We start from the raw sequence: 19,867 nt of genomic DNA, 5'->3' as shown, positions 1-19,867 counted from the left end.
AGACTTCGGTCCTTTCCTGATGAGCCCCTAGAACAGTGCCTGGTATACAGTGTTTCATAAATAACTAATGAGTGAGTGAATATGGATTTGGTCAGAACTCATCTGTCCTATAAGTCAAGACAATGCTGGAACTACAGGCACATGCCAAACACCTGGCTTTTATCTCCAAATTTTAAAACAATTATATGTATTCTATTTGAGTCTGAATCATTTTAGATGCTACTAGTGTGTATAACATAATGAGCTCTTTTATCCCTAATCCATATCGAGTCATTCACCCATCTTCCTTTCCCATCTTCCCCTTCCTTCTTTTCTTTCCTTTTTTGAAATGGGTCTTGCCATATTTCCCAGGCTGGCCCTGAATTTCTAAGCTCAAGCGATCCACCTGCCTCAGCCTGTCAAATAGCTGGGACTACAGGCATGTACCACCACATCTGCTCACAAGATTGTTACATTCTTTACATCATAAAATCTCTAAGTGTAGACTGCAGAGTTAATGATCACTGTCAGCCTTTTTTCATAAATTAGTTCCATTATATTAAGAAAAAAAGAGCCAGGGATTTAGCTCAGTGGTTTTGCCACCGGCTGCGCAAGCACAAGGACCCGAGTTCGATCCCCAGTACCAAAAAAAAAAAAAAAAAAAAAAAGGCCAGGGAGAGAAAATTACCATAGCCCTTTTAAACAGTTATCTTTATAATCCTTAGGCTTTTAAGGGGCTGCAGATGTGGTTCAGTGGCAGCGCATATGAGGCCTAGGTTCAATCTCCAGCAGCAAAATTAATGAATGAATACATGAACCAAACTAGCAGGACTCACCCAGTACTGCAGCAGCTGGCCCAAGGTCACCAGCAACACCCTTGCACCATGTGTGCTGGAGAGACTGTGCCAGAAAATCTAACCCATGTGAATCTGAAAGAACAAATTTCAAAATTAAACCATGAAATAAAAAGCAAAATAAAAAGGTCAATCTGTTAGTATAGTTCTTCTGCTCTTGCTTTACTATAATGTTAAAGAAGCCCTAACAAGAGGGCAGCAGTATGTGAGGGGACTAAGTTCTGGAAATAGAGAGGAACACGAAAATTGTCTTCCACGGTCCATGATTAACTCTTCTCATACTTTCATGCTGAGATCATTTGTGATAAATAGCTCTTTTTAAAAGTGTATAAAAACCAAGCCAGCTGTGGTGGTGCACACCTGTAATCCCAGGGCTTGGGAGGCTGAGGCAGGAGGACTGCCAGGAGTTCTAGGCCAGCCTGGGCTACATAGTGAGTTCAAGCCCAACCTGAATTGAATAGTGAGACCCTGTCTCAAAAAACCAACCAACCAACCAAATAAATAAATAAATAAATAAATAATTGAATATTCAAAATCCTACTTTGGTAAAAGCTTCAAACTACAAACATATAGACTTCTAAAAATATACTTCAATGTTAATAAGAAATTGACAATAGGGCTAGGGATTTAGCTCAGTGGCACCGCACCTGCCTCTCAAGTGCAAGGTCCTGAGTTTGATCCCCGGTACCAAAAAAAAAAAAGAATCATATTGAGAAATTGACTATAGCTTTTTTCTGGTTTCATAAAAACTAACTGTAGGAGCTTTAGGATCATAAAACCTGTCACACACTCATCAAGATTAAACTTTAACTGTTAAGCAGAGTCCAAGTCTCTGTCTCCACATAGGGAAAAGTTTATATACCACCTTCTAACAATATACTAATATTAAAAATAAAACATTTTAAATGAAATATATATTGGTGAGGATCCACTCACTTTTTGTTCCTTGAAAATCTTTCCTTTGCAAAAGCATTGGCCAAAGAGTAAGTGCTGGATTGAGTTTACTGGAAAAGGATTCTGACTTTATATTGAATGTTGCTTCCTCTAAATGAAGGTGTTCATTCTTTCTGGGTGACACATAACAGGCAAAGTTCTTTGCAACTAGGTCATCATTAACGCAAACCTGAAAAATGTTAAAACATTCCATGAATGAGCATGGTCAAGTGACTGTAAATATTCCAAACTTAACCCTGAATTTCAATCTTCAGAAATATTATTTTATATAATCTGAGAGAAATAGATCTCTTGACTTCTGCTGTGGTAACAGTGAACTAAAAACTTCTCAACAACCCTCATACTGATGAAACGGCAGGGACCTGTATGACATAAAAATGAAACATCTTGCTGATGACATGGAGAGCTCACAGAGCCTGACCAGGCAAAGATCTGCCGCAAGACACTTTTAAATCAAGTATCTGAAAAGACTATATCCAGAATAAAGAACACTCAGAAGTCAGTAAAAAGAAAACAGTGTGGTGAAAAAAACAGGCAAGACTTGAATGAATATTTCACAGAAGATAAATGAATTGTATAAGCATAAGGCATCATTTATCATTTGGCAAATGCAAATCTAGTGCACAAAGAAATACCATTACACACCTACTGGAATAATCATACAAGAGTCAGAATGCTGTAATCTCAGCACTCAACAAGCTGTGGTAGGAAGACCACAACTTCAAGGTCGACCTGGGCTACAGAGCAAGTTGAAGGCTGGTCTAGACTACATAGTGAGATCCTGTCTCAAAAAAAAGCCTCTAAAAAACCAGTAAGTCAAAGAGGACGTGGAAGAATTGGAAGTTTCATACATTGTTGATGAGAATATAAAATAGTCAACCACTCTGGAAAACAATATGGCAGTTTCTTAGTACCTACAATACTACCCAGAAGTTGAGCTTGTAGGTGTTTACCGAAGAAAAATGAAAACATAGGTCCGCAGGAAAACTTATACGTGAATATTTGCAATATCCCCAAATTGACCACAAACCAAATATATATCAATGAGAATGGATAAATACACTCTAGTATATCCACATAAAGGAAAGTTCTTGACAGTAAAAGAAATGAACCACTGATACACGCAGCAACATGGATGTATCTAATTTTGCTGAAAGGAACCAGGCCAAAAATGAGAATACCCTAAGACATATCTTTGTACTCCCTTTGGGGGGCCCTAATCTTCTGGCAATTATGACCCACACATTATTTAGTAAGTTCTCACTCAAATGAGCATGGACCTCCCTACCTTCTGCACTGCACCACCATGAAATAAATGTAAGTCATCACATGGTGAGAAAGAGGAACCTAATTTTTGAAAAGAGGAAAGCAAATCAGTAGAGATTTTATTTTGGAAGAAATGTTTTTAAAAACTGGTCCTACAGCAAACACCGTAGTATTTTTACCAATATGCAAAATAAGCAGTGAAGAATCACAGTTAAAATTAACCAGGATGTAGAGAATCCAAAATGCAATATGAACAGTGTCAAATGAACCTTACTACAAAAGAATAACAATGAAGAGAGCGGGAAAGAGAAAAACTAACCTGAGCAATTTTCAGAACAGTATTTTGGCTATATAATGTAAGACTAGAGACAATTTTTTTAAAAGGAATATGGACTAGCAATTGTGAAATTATGTGAATACTAAGAGCAAATAAACATACTGTAACAAGAGGGGATTTCTCACTATTGGAAAAGGGTGTTGAAAATAAGGAAAAATGAGGGTCAGAATGGACACTGGGTAGAGGGAGGAGCTAGTCAGAGCTCTGGATACAGGCACAGATGGCAGTGGTGTAAGTGGTGTAAAGTGTGACTCTGTTGAGAAGACAGGCTCTCCACAATACTTTATAGCAGCAAGCACATGCAGTGCCCTCATCTTATACTCCTTAACAAAAGGAGCCAGAGTTTCTTAGAGAAGTGGAGGAATCCAGGGCTGGGGTTAGAAAATGACAAAATGATCCTGTGGCACCAGAAAATAGGGAGGATTAAAAAATGATGGGGCACCTTGAAAGGACATGTGAGCCACTATGAAGAAACTCCTAGTGGCCCACGGCTGAGACAATAATAATAGCAATGGATCATATTCTCCAAATAAAATAACCCAACTCCATACTAATATAAGTTGTGAATAACTTAATAAATGGAGGAGGGACAGGTCTTTGTTACAGAAAAATTCCAATTAAAAACACAGCAAGATTGATGGAAATAGGCCAACAGGCCAACACCATAGTACTAACATTTTTGTTTGTTTGAGATAAGGTCTTACTATGTAATTCAGGCTTGCCTTGAACTCATTACATAGTCCAGGCTGGCCTCAAACTCACAGCAACTCTCCTGCTTCAGCTTCTTGAGTTCTGGACCATGCCCAGCCCCAGTAGTAACTTTTTTTTTTTTTTTTTTTTTTTGGTGCCGGGGATTGAACTCCAGTCTTTGCACTTGCAAGGCAGGCGGCAGAACCACTGAGCCAAATCCCTGGCCCAGTACTAACTTTTATAAGCAAGAACCATTGATGGATATTTGCATAGTCTCAAAATATCTCCCTATTATTAATTTCAAAAGAAAAAAAAGGCACCTCTGAACAGGAAAGACCCATCAACATTCTATTAACCAAGCGAACGAACTTAAATCTAGCGGTTAGACACATTCCCAGCATGAATGCCCCACAGGGATGCACTGAAAGGGGGCATCATCACTTCTGGGGCATTCTCAAAATGCACCACCTTGATAAATCAAGAGCAAACATCAGGGGCAGGCAACTCGAGCAGCATCCCACACAATAGCCGGCCAGAACTTTCAGAAGTGTCCAGGGAATGAAAGGTCAGGGAAGACTGAGAAGAGTGCCAGGCTAGAGAAGACAAAGGAGACATGACAGCCAGAAACAACATGGAGTCCTGGATCAGCTTAGACTAGAAAAAGGAAAAGTAGCAGGGAAACTGGCAACATTCATATAAGGTCTGAGAATTTTTTAAAACAGTATTTTGTCAATGTTAACTTTGTGGGGGTTTTTGTTTTTATTAAATTCTTTTATTGGTACATTGTAGGTATACAACACAATTACATTTCTCATTGGGAACTGTACCTTTATATAATGCATCTTGGTTCTTATTTTTTCCCCATTCCTAGCCCTCCCTTCACGCCCTCCACCCTTCCCTATTTACAAAGACTTTGTTTCCATTTTTTCCATTTCTCATCATTTTTCCTTTCCCTTCTTTCCTTTCCCCTGCCCCTCCCACTACCCCTACCCCTTTGGACCTTTTCTTCCTATTTTACATTTTCGATTATTCATTCTAATCATTGGTACATTTTAGGTATACAATATAATGACATTCATCATTGGAAATTTGCACCTTTACATGGTCTCTCTTGGTTCTTATTTTTCATCCTTGCCCAGCCCTCCCTTCAACCCCTCCAGTCCTCCTTATTTACAAAGATTTTGTTCCTATTTTTCCATTTTCTCATATTAATCCCATTCCCTTCTATCCTTTTGTTGTTGTTGTTGTTTTGGTACCGGGGATCTAACTCAGGACCTTGTGCTTGCAAGGCAGGAAGCAGCACCACTGAGCTAAATCCCCAGCCCAACTTTGTTGTTTTGATTACTGTACTATGATTCTATACAATCAACATTAGGGAGGGCCGGGAATTTAGCTCAGTGGTGCTGCTTCCTGCCTCACAAGCACAAGGTCCTGAGTTAGATCGCCAGTACCAAGAAAAAAAACCCAAAACATTAGGGGAACCTTGGCAAAGCACACACAGAAACCTCCACATTTTTTCTGCATCTCTTCTGTGAGTCTAAAATTTCAAAACAAAAATGTTTAAATCCCTAGGTGGGAATAGGGGGTGTAGCTCATTGGCAGGGTGTGTGCTTAGCATATGTGAGGTCCTGCATTCCATCCCCACCACAACAAAAGGAGGGAGGGAGAGAGTCCCTCCCAAGGTGCCCTTTGTGGATTCTGGGCACACCCTGAGATCTGTGCCCTTTGCAGAGTTGTACCTTGCAACACCTTTCAGGAATTGCAGCCAGCATGGTGTAGCGACCAAAATGACAGAGAGACTGCTCTCATATGTCACACCCTCTTTCTTTCTACACTTAGAGGACAGCTGAATTCTTTACAATGACCACAAATTACAAATAGAAAATCTCAAAAAGCAGTGAACCACAGCAAATGAGTGTATTCATAAACTATGTCCTCTTACAAGAAAACATTTCCTATCACCACAGGAATTTCTTGTTCATTACTAAATGAGATGCCATCCTGGTAAAATGCTAAAGTAATTTTGGGGGGGGGCACCAGGGATCGAACTTGGGACCTTGCACTTGTGAGGCAGGTGGCGCAACCACTGAGCTAAATCCTCAGCCCAGTAATTTTTAAGTAATAAAAAGACAGAGGGCTGGAGATTTAGCTCAGTGGTTCTGCCACTTGCCTCGCAAGCACAAAGAGCCAAGTTTGATCTCCGGTACCAAAAAAAAAAGACAGAATCATGGCTAATTTCTGATCTAAGTCAGACCTTGAAACATTAAAAAATTTCTGACCAGGTATTGTGGCACACCCCTGAAATTCTAGCGCTTGGGAGGCTGAGGCCAAAGGACTGAGAGTTTGAGGCTAGCTAGCCTGGGCTACACAGCAAGTTCAAGGCCATCCTAGACTATAAAGAGACTATCTCAAAAAACAAAAACAATTTCTATGCTGTGTAAATTATACTGTTTTCTTTAGGGTTTATTATTTATTAAAGCAAAATTTAAGGTAATTATAAATATTTTTTAAAATAGAATTCTTTCACTTACTTTTACATTTTTTATTGTTACATAAAGGTAAACTTCAAAAGTATCATCTTCCACAGCACATAATTTGGCTTGCACCTCAGTAGCTGCTAAAAGGCATACATGAAAGCACAAATGAATAGATATTAAACACATACTTAAAAGCAATTTAAGATTATTCCCCAGCCTCTGCAAACAAAACTACTTAAAGGGTACCCAGTGCCAGAATGGTCAATGGCTTCCTCAAGCATGACAACTCCCAGAATAAAGGCAGCAGAGATGACCGATCCACACAAAAGACTCTTCAATGGAGTGGGACGCCTATCTTTTATCCTCATCACCAGGGTCCTCCTGTCACCCTATGAAAACCTCAAGTACTTTTTGGGTTCTCTCTTTTCAAATCCAAACTTCCAGGCACACCCTTTCACCTGAGTGCTCCATCTTCCCCCAAATGCCCTATGGATCACACTTCTAGGCTACACTATCAGAGACTTAAAGACCCAAACAGCAACTCCATTTATGGGCATCTATCATGCACTGTGCAAAGTCACTTATATACCATATTTCATTTATTTTTAACTCAACCCTTTGAGGCAAGTACTGCTACTGTCATTTTACAGGTGAAGAGGCCAGGCTCAGAGAAAGTTAAGTACACTGTTCAAGGCTACACAGAAGGAGATGGGCAAAATTCAACCCCAGGTGGTCTGCTTCCTCTAAACCAGTGATAGTGAACCTTTCGATGATAACAAACAGCCATGGCACGTGTGCCATAGGCTCACCACCACTGCTTTCAACCATATTCTTATCTCCCATCACCCCTTAATGGGTATGCAAGGGCCCAGATGCCAAACCTAGTGACATTCCACAACTTTTCACATCTCCTAGGTTCAAAGCATTGGGTTTTCCCCTTACCCAGGCAACAGGACAGCACAGGAGAGGCTGGGACCAACCAGGTACACAGAGGCATCCCAGGCACCTCACACCCACTCAGAGGGAGGATCAGCCACTACCAGAGGGTAGGAACAATGATAGGAAAAGGACTATGTTTTATAGTCACTTATATAAAATAAAGTACCCTAAATAGCCAGACATCTTGTATATATTAAACTAGCAATAATGATTATTACACAAGAGACCCTTTCCAATTTCAGCTGTCAATTGCTGACATCCACATCCACCCACAAAGTCCCAGGGGGGCAGTCACGGTGACATCTGGAGTGGAAGAGACTTCAGGTAACTTATGAAACCCATCTGAGGAAGACCAAGAGCTTGGCAAGCACATCTCAAACCCTCTTGCTGACAGAAGGGTAAGTCACTGCACGTGTCAGTTCAAAGCAGCCCAGAGTACACAATGCACTGGCCTTACCTCTCAGGATGTTCTGAAAGTACTGGATAGCAGCACTGTCCCATTTCTTTGCAGGTCTGGAATAGTAAACAGATTCAACTTCACTAAATAAAAACATAAGACTGGTACATAAGATCAATTTGTAAACTACTCATTGAATGTTTCTGATATTAAATATCAAGCATATGGTGTAGACAACAGGGAGCCTGCATCCTGCAATGTTACCTGCACCAGTGACATTGCACAGAGGCCCCAGTGAGATATCTGTGCCCAATACCATGGCATTTTCTGTCCCAATACCATCTTTGCCCTGATCACAAATCTATCTCCCTAACATCAACTCCTTGGGGCAGAGGTCCTGCAAATGGATCCATACGCTGGCTAGACCAGCACTCTCAGAGGTGGTCAGGGGGAATTTGTCATCATCCCATGCTAGTTCTCACTCTGCTGACAAGCACCCAGGTGCCATCTCCCACTTGACTTCCAACAGCTTGCTCTTTCTACAGCCTTCCTATCAGGTGTGATTAAACTGTACAATGAGTATTTAATTTTTAAAAATGTATTAAAGTATGGGGCCGGTGATTTAGCTGAGTGGTGCCACCACCACCTGCCTCACAAGCGCAAGGTCCTGAGTTTGATTCCCGGTACCAAAAAAAAAAAAATGTATTACAGTAAAAGATACATTGCCTTTGGGCCAGGGATTTAGCTCAGTGGTTCTGACGCCTGCCTCGAAAGTACAAAGTCCCGAGTTCAATCCCTGATACCAAAAAAAAAAAAAAAAAAAAATAGATACATTGCCTTTAATCCCCCTCACAATACTTCCCCTAGCCAGAAGATAAAACGTGCCAGACTAGGTGAAAAAGCTGACACCATAATGTTTTTACGAGTCTGCCTTTCTACTGGATGAGACTTGGTATAGAATTCAACATATTTTTTTCAACATATTTTTGATCTACCCCATAAAGACACTCACAAAAGAAAAGTTTCAGACCTGCTTCAGAAAGCAGCAAGAACAATGAGATAAATGTGTTTGAAGCAAGGAAGAGTATTTTGAGGGAGATTAATAGCAATGCATCTTTTACTGTAATAAAACTTTTTAAAATTTAAATGCACACTATATTTTTTGATCAGTCTGTATATTAAATCTGTAGGTACGGCTGGGCATGGTGGTGTACACCTGTAATCCCAGCACTCAGGAGGCTGAGGCAGGAGGATCACCATGGGAGAAAGGCCAGATGAGGCTACATAGTAAGTTCAAGGACAGCCTGGACTACACAGCAAGCCCTTGTCTCAAACAAACAAACTGAAAAATAAAATCTTTAGGCAATGAGAAAGCAGGAGAAACCAGTATTTGGAAGCAAGGAATAAAAATAAAATTTTAAAGTTAAAATGATACATTTTATGCTTCTTATTTCAGTTAACAGGGTTCCTGCCACCATCTTCCAAGAGTTGTCTTAAACATCATATGAGGTAACATACAAAAACATGTGGCCTAATACTGTACTCAGACATAATCAGTATTCAAAAATATTAGGTACACAGGGACTGGGTCTCTAACTCAGTGGTAAAGATCATGCTTAGCATGCATAAGGCCCTGGGTTCAATCCCTAACACCAAAAAGGTTTTCTGTTATTTTTACTTTTAATAAGAGAGAAGTTAAGCACATTACTTTAAGAGAATTACAAAAGGTTCATAAAAGAATGAAGTAAAAAAGCTAGTGGCTCTAAAATCTTGCTATACACACAAAAATTACCTAGAAAGTTTTAAAAAACCAAATATATTAGATTCCTATAAGGCAACAAAACCCAAGTGAAAAACCAATCTAGGACATGAACAAGTAATTCATTTTCAATCAGTCTCTCACTCACAGAATAAACACATGAATATTTGACTCTGTAAGTAAAAAAAAAAAATACAAATTAAAACAAAGCACCATTTCCACCCAGTAAACAAGCAACAGTTAAAAAGCCCATAACAGCCAACGTAGCATGGGAAAAGGATCACTTTCTACTACCCGAATAATGGTAACAGAAATTGCTAATCCTATTGAAAGTAGGAAATTTGACAGTCTGTCGAAAATTAGAATACACACATTAAGAAAATGTTTTAGATGAAGGATAAATGAACAGGTATCACATGTCAAAGAAGATAATCAAAACTCAGCCAGGCATGATGGAGCACATCTATAATCCTAGCATTCAAGAGACTGAGGCAAGAAAAGTGCCATGAGTTCAAGGCCAGCCTGGGCTACATAGTTTAAGGCCAGTTTGAACTACAAAGTGAGACCTTGTCTCAAAAAACAAAACAAAACTGAGTGAGATGAGCTGTTATGGGCCCTTCATCTATACTGGAGGTATCCTAGAAGGCCCAAGGATGCCTGCAGTGTCCTGCACAGAGGAGCAAGTTGAACAGGACACATGCTTCCTCTGAGGAGGAGTGGGCTGCACACCTGCTCTGACAGACTAGGGGCGGGGGGCGGTGAGGCTGCTGCTCCAGGGTCCTCAAACCCAGTCTCTGTGCAAAGGTGCACGAATAGTGGTGTGGAATGGGTGGAGGGCAGCCTTGTGGAAATATGCTGCTTCTTATCCTACTGGTGTGAATTCAAGGCCAGCCACAAGGTGACACACTCACTACCTGAAAGAGACTGCAGGTGATGAGAGTAGGGAGCAAACAGGAAGGTCTCAGGTCTTAGAAGAGCCCATACAAGTATCCATAGAGAACAGCTCCGCAGTACAGAGAGCATAATGCCACATCACCAGGACATACAAGTAGTCAGAATTCAGCTGTTCTCAGCTGGGTGTGACAGGTAGCACATGCCTGTAATCTCAGCACTTTAGGAGGCTGAGGCAGGAAGATCACAAATTTAAGGTCAGCCTGGGCAACGGAGTAATTTGGTAAGACTATGTCTCAAAAAATAAAAAAGGTTGAAGATGTAGCTCAATGTAGAAGCCCCTCCATTCAATCTCCAGAACCAAATAATGATGATGATGATGATGATAATAATGAATGAATCACTGGAACTGTTCTGAATGGTTTTTCTTCCCATAGTGCTGTGGGCCAGAGGTAGAGGACAAGACTGCCTAGCCAATCACAGGACCAGGAATCAAGCTATTCACCAGAGGTATCAGAGGGCTGCAGGGATCTATCCAGTCCAAACACTACCCCCACAGCTGAGTTCTAGGAAAAAGGAGCAAAGATGAGGGAGTGTATATGTATACCTTTCCATATCTGTAGCTTATATGGATGTAAAGTTACCTAATCATTTTAGCATATATTTTAAAATATTAAATTATTATATAGTACATAAATTAAATGATTTTTATATCTTTTTTAAACTTTATGTGGATGTACCAAATGGTTTAGAAACAATATAGATGGCTATTAGGAGAGGAATGGTTAAATATGATAATTATATCCATCTATGAAAGAGACTGAAAAACTAAAAAGAGGGACGCATACTGGTAAAGAGCTTCAATATACATGCATTATTAAGCTAATTTTAAAAGTAAGACAGCATGTTCTAATTTTCATTAAAGTTCCACACAGATAAAACAGTGACAAATGTCTGGAAGTTCAGAGCTGTAATAGACCACGACCCCTAGGAGAGAGAATGTGAGGCTGGAGAACAATGTAATAAACTTGTTTGTTTTTTGGGCTTTTGACACAGGGTCTCACTAGATAGTTCAGATTGGCCTTGAATTCACTAATAGCCCAGGCTGGCCTCTCAAGTGCTGGGACTACAGGTATGTACCTCCACACTCAGCTGTTTTGTTTTTGAGATGGGGTTTTGCTGATACCTAGGCTGGCCCCAAACTCCTGGGCTCACCTGATTCTCCTGCCTCAACCTCCAAAGTAGCTGAATTACAAGTATGTACCACTGCACCTCAATAATAAACTTTTTAATGGTCCATGAGCAAAATTTTGCTTTCCTAGACAGTTACTGTAATTTATTACTTTTTATAAATTTTTAGAAAAAGATAAAAAGCATGAGTTCAGGCCCTCCTCCAAAGCCCCCAAACACAGCCTCTGAAGATGGGGCTAACCCATGAGATTCTGCTGCATGGGCAGGTTTGACCAACAGAAACTCAGAACCCACCTCCTCCAAAACAAAAAACTCTCAGCACTTCCACATGGGGCCTAATTTCAAATAATCATCACACACTTGACTTAAGGCTTTTTTTAATGATTTAAGTTATTTAAGAAGCTATACTTACACAATTTCAGCATTGTCTTCACAGAAGTCAATGTGTAATGTAACAGGTTTTGTGCAATAGAGTCTGAATTTTTTTGCTCTATAGGGGAGCTGCATAAAAGATTCTACTGCAACACAGATGCTTGAAAGAGAGATCCATTATAAACAAAATTATATACAATAAATTCATTTCATTTAAAGTACATCTATATAGTTAATATACTTAACAGAAACAATTCTGTTTCCAATCTAGCTACCAACAGTGCTTGAAGACACTCTGTCTAGGTCACACGTGCCATGGTGGGCTGTTCATTATCACTGAAAGGTCTAAAAAGTTTGCTATCACTGGTCTAGGGGATAAAAGCTGCTTCTTGAGTGGAAAATACACTCTTTGTATATAAAGCACAGGTACACATGGTGCATAAGCAGATGTTAAATATTTCTGTGGTATTAACATTTCACAGCACAGGGGCAGGAGTTCAGGAAAAAAGGTCTAGAGAGGATGACAAGGTTGAGAAATATTGAGTAATGATGAGCAAAACCTGTGAAGAAAATTCTGTTTAAGATTAAGTATCAATTTCAATATCTGACTAGAATCACACTGAAGTTTCTATAAACTAAAAAGTTTCTGTATATAAATGGATGTTTCAATAATAAATTGCTGTTAGCACAAAAGAGGCAAAAGATTGACATTTAACAAATAAGAAATTCTACATTCTTATTCTATTCTTCTTCAGGCCAATGATGATGGTAAGATATTATTTAAAGGCCGGGGATTTAGCTCAGTGGTTTCGCCTTCTGCTGCACAAGCGCAAGGACCAGAGTTTGATCCCCAGTACCAAAAAAAAAAGATATTATTTAAACATAAGCCAGTTCTTTTCCCTGGATTCCAGGTGTCAAGCATAGCCAGTTGCACTGTCTTCTATCTCCAACAGGTGCTACACTAATTGCTTCAACAGCTCTATCTCAGCATATAGTTCTCGTCCCAAAACAAGCTAAACTTAAAATACCAAATACAAAAAGAAAAGCTACCCAACATTAAGCATAACAGTAATTTTAATAAAATTATCAAGGTACAGAATCACAACCTGGAAAGCCATCTTTTTTCCTTAAATATCTGTAATTTCCCAATGTCTAACAAGCCCTTCTGCCATGAGATTCTTAAGAGACCTCTCTTATTGCTATTAACGTCTATTTGACATTGCTCCTTCTTTAGTGGAAGAAGTATCCTCCTACTTATTTATTAAACTGACGACTTCTTACTTTGGGAAGGAAACTATGGAATAGTTATCATGAACACCAAGAACAACTTGTGCTAGAATTTTCCAGTAACTGACCTGTGGCTGCCCAGTTGGCATCAGGCTGTGCTCTTGCTGTTTGTGGTATGTTTCTTCATCCTCATGTGTGAAGAAGAAAAGTCTCAGGACTACATACTTGAGTGTGTACTCTGCTCTCTGCAACTTGAGCTTGGGCCAGCAACCTCTCCTACCTTGCACTAGTGTCTTTTTGGGGGCCACACTTCCCTAAGGGACTCACCTCATCATCTGAGGGGCCAGACCACAGAGCACCTGGCAAATGAGTCCAGGAGATGCAGACAGAAGGGCCTGGACCTGACCTGCCCTCTCCAGAAGCAAGGAGGCCAAGGGCCAGAGTTGTCCTCAATTTGATTACCTGCTCTTCCAATCAGTAGGTGAAGAATTGGAACTTGCAAGTGCTGCCTTCTTGAAGCTAAGAAATTCCTATTTTATCTTTTCTCAAAAGGGAATGACCTCTATATCCCCTTAAAAACTAACATTCTCCTTGTCCAAACTGACATCTCTCTCCTTGAAGAACGTAAGGTGAAATAAACAACGTACATACTTTTTAGATTTTACTGGAATGTACTTGGCAAAATCCACCAGGAAACACTTGGCCAGGTAATGGTCTTCTGAAAGTATGATTGATTTAATAACAGCCCTGCACCAGGACTTTAGCTCTTGACAATAGACCACACAAACCTACAAAATAAAGAGCAAGGTTTTATTTTTTAAGTTCCCTGCTAAAATACCCAGTCACATAATGACAGAAATAAAAAGTTCCTCTCAAAATCGTATTGCCCTGCATTTTAACTCATAGAAGAGGACAGAGATGCTGGGAGATGGACCTGCCCTAACCAAACACAGCCTGTCAGGAAAAGAACTTCAAGAAGGACATAGAGGGCTGGGGATTTAGCTCAGTGGTTCTACCGCCTGCCTCGCAAGCGCAAAGACCCAAATTCAATCCCTAGTACCAAAAAAAAAAGGAAGGACATAGGTCACCTGCAATCTGTTCCAGTTTTTACTACAGTAGTTCCTACAGATGAATACAGTCCGAAAATATTAATGGAAAATTCCAGAAGTAAGCAATTCATAAGTTATAAGGTGGGCTCTGTTCTGAGTAGTACAAGGAAATCTTGCACCATCTCACCCCTACAAAGCCTATAACATGAATTGCTTTTTTGTCTGGCACAGCCACACCATATGTGTGACCCATCCAGCCCTTAAGTCACTTAGCAGCTGTCTCAGTTACCAGACGAGCTACTACAGATCCCAGGTGCTTATGCTCAAGAAACCTTTGTTTTCAAGCTCCCAAGATAGATCCCTGGTACCTGCCCCCGCCCAAAAAAAAGAAAAGAAAAAAGAAAGAAACTTTTGTTTTACTTAATAGCCCTAAAGCAGAAACTTTTATTATGGTATTGTTACAGTTTGGATCTAAAATGTCCCCTAAAGGCCAGCTGATGGGCTTCTGGGAAGTGATTAGACTATAAGAATCATAACTATATGCCATTAGTGGGGGGTGATGGAACAGGAGTGGTGGCTAGCAGAAGGGAGGCGATTATAGGGGTGTGACTTTAGGGGATATATCTGACCTCTGGCCCTTTCCCTTTCTTGCTGGCCTTTCACCATGATATTTCTGCTTCACACAGGCCTAAAAGCAATGGACCTGGCTGACTTTAGACTGAAACTTTTAGGCTCATGGGAGCCTAAAGAAACCCTGCCTCCTTTAAGCTGATTTATATCCGAAGTTTTGTCACAGTGATGGACAGCTAACACACAAGTATATGGTTATAAGCATTCTATTATATCACTGGTTTTTGTTAATCTTTTTTTTTTTTTTTTGGTACCAGGAATTGAACTCGGGACCTTGCATATACGAGGCAGGTGACAAAACCACTGAGCTAAACCCCTGGCCCTGTTGTTAATCTCTTACTGTGACTAATTTATAAATTAAACTTTATCCTAAGCATGCATACACACATACTTGTATATGTACATATATGTAGATGTACATGTTTATATACTGTATACAGTTTAGGCCTCCATGGGAGGTTGTGGAACATATCCCCTACAGATGAGAGACTACTGTAAAATAATTTTGACTCCTTAACTAAGGACAATTTTTAGAAAGCAAAATTTTAAAAATGCATTGCCTTACCTTTTTAAATCAGAAAAATAAAGCTCACAATTACAAATGATTGGCAATGCTGCATCAAACCACTGGAAAACTGCAACCCCAAGTTCATCCTCCCATTCTCTTTCATGGCCTTTCCTGCCCTCTACTGTTTGCTTACTATCTGTCACAAGTGGAGGCTGGCTCCATGATCATGCTTATTGCCATGATCCCAGTTCCTAGCATAGCCTGGCTCATACTGAGTCTTCAAAACTACTTGTTGAGCCAGGCATGGTGGCTATAATCCCAGCACTCTTAGAAGCTGAGGCATAAGGATCACAAGTTCAAGCCCAGCATGGGCAACTTACTGACTTAAAGACATTGTCTCACAATAGAAAATAAAAAAGGGCTGGGCATGTAGCTCAGTGGGAAGGCCCTGGGTTCAATCCCCAGCACTGCAAACAAACACCAAGAATAACAAAACCCACTTGTCAAACAGCTTACTAAATAAATGCCTGCATTAGTCCCTCTTAAGGGGAACCATGCTGACTAGATGGCAGGACCACCAGGCCACAGCAACTGAACTGGCCACCCATAGCCCAGAAGACCACACACTGACCACGGGCTTCTAAAGCCACCCAGAGGAGAAGCTGTGCCCAAGCTGGAAAGAGGCCTGCCAGCAGATTCCAGACCTTAGGAATGGAAACTGGAAAATGCAGTTATAGCCACACTGCAAGGGATAGGATCCTGAGTACCTCACATAATTTGAACCTCAAATGACTCAAGAGAAATCCTGACAAAGGATAAATGGTATTTCTATTTACACTAAAATCAAAGCAACTTGTAGGAATAGTTTGAACAGTTAATAATTCACATAGCAGTAAAACTTTGAAAGTGGGTTACACTAGAGCTTCTACAAGCCAAAAAGGGGACAATTTAAGTAACAACAGTGACTGCAACTGATAAATATATTAAAAAGCCATGAAGATCAAAATGTGACTTAAAAATGAAAAGAAATGAGGTTGTAGACATAGCTTAGTGGCAGAACATTTGTCTAGCATGCACAAGGCCCTAGTTTCAATCCCCAGCACAAGAAAAAAAGGAGGGGTGAAAAAGACACATCTGAACACCAGTGGAGATATGCAGACACAAAGCATTATACTGAAAATTTCTAAGGGAAAGAATCAAGTAATTTTTAAATCTTTATAGTATCAACTTAATTATTTGAGTGTAATACAATAAATAAGGGAAAGTTCTACACAGAAGAACCCCAGCTCATGAATGCAGAAGGAATAAGAAAAATTACCATGATACAAGCATGAATGAAAGCTGACTGGGCAGCAGTGGTCACTGAATGGAGAGATCAGTGCATGACTGACAGGCAACTACCAAAGTGGGGGCAGAGGGAGGTGTCAGGCTCTCACTATCCAAATCCACTGGCCACAAGTGATGTTATCTCCCAATTTAATACAAGAAGAAGCTCAAAGAGCAAACATTCTTGGGAAAAAAAACCTGACCCTGAACTTACCTAGAATTTTATATTTAACTGTATTTAAATATCAAACCACAGAAAATACAGAGGATAGAGTGAAAAGTTAAAACTACCTCCACCAAACAGCAATCAACATATTAAAAATGTAAAATATTTTTAAAGAACCAGACATGGCACATTCTGTAATACCAGCACTCTGGGAAGCTGAGGCAGGAAGATTACAAGTTCAGGCCCAGCAGGGCAACTTAGAAGTTATTCTGCAAGACTGTCTTAAAATTTAAAAAGGGCTGAGGATGTAGTTCAGTGCTAAGACCCTGGATTTGATCTCCAATACTACATACACCTACAAAAAGTAAACTGTTACTATGATTTTGGGAGGAGGAATACAAATATTTTCTAGTTTTCTCATATTGTATAAATCTTTTCCCATTACACTATTAAAAAAAAATTCAAACTCTTCTGAAAAACAGCTGACCTGTCAAGAACAATGAACAATGAGAGGCTGATTCTGCAAGAAGGCAAAGAGAGGCCATGATGTGGAATACAGAGATAAGCAGTGTGAGCTGCCAAAGTCACGAGCAATGTCAAGGCAGGCATCAGCCCTAGACTGAAAATCCAGGCCCTCATTGCTGAAATCTCTACACCTGTGTTGGATCCAAGACCATCTCCTGGCTCCCAGCCCCAGGAGGATGGCCCCAGTGCCTGGATCTTGATGACATGCCATCTCCTATTGCACACTATAAGCCTTGCACAACAACCCTTCCTTTCTAGGACTGGCCTAAATCTCACGCAACCTATCAAACCTAACACTGGGCGATGATTGTAAACAACCAAAATATTCCAAAGGCTTTCATCACCTTAGGGACCAACATATTTTACATTCTGAGTAGTGTTTCAAGGCATGGTGATTAAAGCACATCTGATACATACCTGCCCTTCTTCCAAAATCAACGGTTTCATTTCCGTATTTTGATGCCTGCTATTATAGAAGTCATTCATGGCACTATTTAGTTTTTGATAGTCGACTTCATGATCTAAAAAAGGACTACATCCTTTTATAACAACCCAGAAGCAATCTGGATCTTCAATCTACAAAAATTTTAGAAGACAAAAAACAATTTTTTAGAAGATAAAATTTTTGATTTAAAAGAACTGTAAAATAATAAACTTAAAATCAAAATAACTTTTTCTAATTTGTGATCTAACAAGTTCTTGACAAGTATCTTATTCTTAAATGGTCAAAGATGAATTCCAAAGCATGTAAGCAATAATATGCAAATAATTCTCAATTTCATGTTATGACTATAAACAGGGCTCTTGATCTCCTACATTTTAAAAAATATTCATAATGATATCTATAAGATTCAGTACAATGTTTTTAATCTTTTGTAAGAAAGAGAAATATATTTACATTCTGCTATTTTTAAAATAGATAAAACAAATATATACTATTAGCTACTGGAAGAGGTAAGAGTGGACTAGGACAGAACAAAAGACCTCAGTGAATGTATCTTGTGATATACTGTTACTAAAAATCAAGATTCTCAGCCAGGGATTTAGCTCAGTGGTTCTACAGCCTGCCTCAAAAGTGCAAGGACCCAAGTTCGATACCCGGTACCAAAAAAAAAAAAAAAAAATCAAGATTCTCAGCCAGGCATGGTGGTGCATGCCTGTGATCCCAGCACTTGGTAGTTTAAGACAAGAGGATCACCATGAGTTTGAGGCCAGCCTGGGCTACATAAAACAAAACAAAGTAAAACATCAAGATTCTCAGCAAGGCATGATGGTGTATCCCTGTAATCCTTGCACTTGGGAGGCTGAGGAAGGAATACAGGTTGTTTACATTAGTATTCTTTTTAGTCTTCTGAATGTTTGTACATTTTGAGGCTTGAAAATAAGAAAACAGATTTTGGGGGCTTCTAGGGCAGCTGAAAACTAAGGGGAAAAAATCAGAAAAGGAGAACCATGGAGGAGCCCCCAAACCTCCATATGAACCCTCCCCCACATCCTGGCTGACCATGAATTGCTTAGGTAAGACTCTAAAAGAGTCAGAGAAGACAAACAGCTGGAAGGCTGAAATAGTTTTAGCTGTTGCCTTGGAAAAGCACAGTCCCATGGTGAATGGCTTTAACATGTTCTTAAGGCTCACTCGTGTTGAATTGTACATCAAGTTTTCCTTCCTTTTTAAGGTTAAACAATATTGTATTCAGTATTGGACACTTGAGAAATATTTTATCCACGTAAAAGCTATATGGAGGACAAGTGGTATCTGTACCACACTTGATGAAATATGCACTCCTATACAGGACAGAGAATTTCCTCAGTGGGTGAGTTGGGTAGGAGTCAGAAGTAAGGGCAGGTCAGAGGCAACAGGGCAAAGAAAAAGGTTCCCAAGGGCCAAATGAGAGGAGAGGACTTCCCAAGCAGGAAGCAGAGTCCAGCTCCTCTTGCCAAGGTTCTCCCCCATGGACCTCCACATGGAGGGATCTCCAGTTCTGGAACAGCCTTGTCTTTTTTAGAGGAGAAATCTAGTCACCAAAGTTAGGATGGGTTGACAACACCTGATGTGATGAAGAGAACCTTGCCAGGCAAATCTGAAACTTCTAAAATCTCAGGGCAAATCGTCTAATTATAGAGTGGGGTGTTATAAAAGTTCGTGCATCTTTGTGCAGAAAAATTACATAAAATAGGATGATTTTTAAAATCCCATTATTTTCTATGTGTCTCTTCTCTGCCTACTGAAGCATGATTCTAAAATAACTTATATTCCCTTTTTCCAATAACCCAGGCCTGGTCATTTGTGATTGTTTGCAAGCTCCTTCCTCCAAGCAGCACATGTTCCC

The 19,867-nt window shown here is 39.9% G+C and overlaps 1 protein-coding gene across 12 annotated transcripts in view; it reads right to left on the bottom strand.

The window, feature by feature from the left end:
- Positions 1-19,867, bottom strand: part of Tdrd12 (tudor domain containing 12) — a 92,795-nt gene that overhangs the window by 68,095 nt on the left and 4,833 nt on the right. For 8 of the 12 annotated variants that reach the window (XR_002387468.2, XR_002387469.2, XM_021239627.2 and 5 more), the window contains exons 2-8: positions 17,955-18,113; positions 13,985-14,121; positions 12,147-12,266; positions 7,954-8,009; positions 6,612-6,697; positions 1,770-1,956; positions 816-908 (exon numbers count right to left, since the gene is read on the bottom strand). Coding sequence is in view for 9 of the 12 variants with exons in the window: in XM_021239627.2 (XP_021095286.2) it covers positions 816-908; positions 1,770-1,956; positions 6,612-6,697; positions 7,954-8,009; positions 12,147-12,266; positions 13,985-14,121; positions 17,955-18,113 (838 nt within the window). In the remaining 3 variants the exon portion in view is untranslated. The remainder of the gene's footprint in view (positions 1-815; positions 909-1,769; positions 1,957-6,611; positions 6,698-7,953; positions 8,010-12,146; positions 12,267-13,984; positions 14,122-17,954; positions 18,114-19,867) is intronic. The other 4 variants (XR_015443064.1, XM_021239630.2, XM_021239626.2 and 1 more) reach the window with 3 other exon arrangements.

Source organism: Heterocephalus glaber, unplaced genomic scaffold, assembly GCF_053883595.1.
Source record: "Heterocephalus glaber isolate CG9 unplaced genomic scaffold, H.glaber_assembly_v1.0 deba00001561, whole genome shotgun sequence".
Lineage (NCBI taxonomy): Eukaryota > Metazoa > Chordata > Mammalia > Rodentia > Bathyergidae > Heterocephalus > Heterocephalus glaber.
The sequence above is the reverse complement of the archived record's forward strand: the minus strand, read 5'-3'. Positions and strand labels throughout refer to the sequence as shown.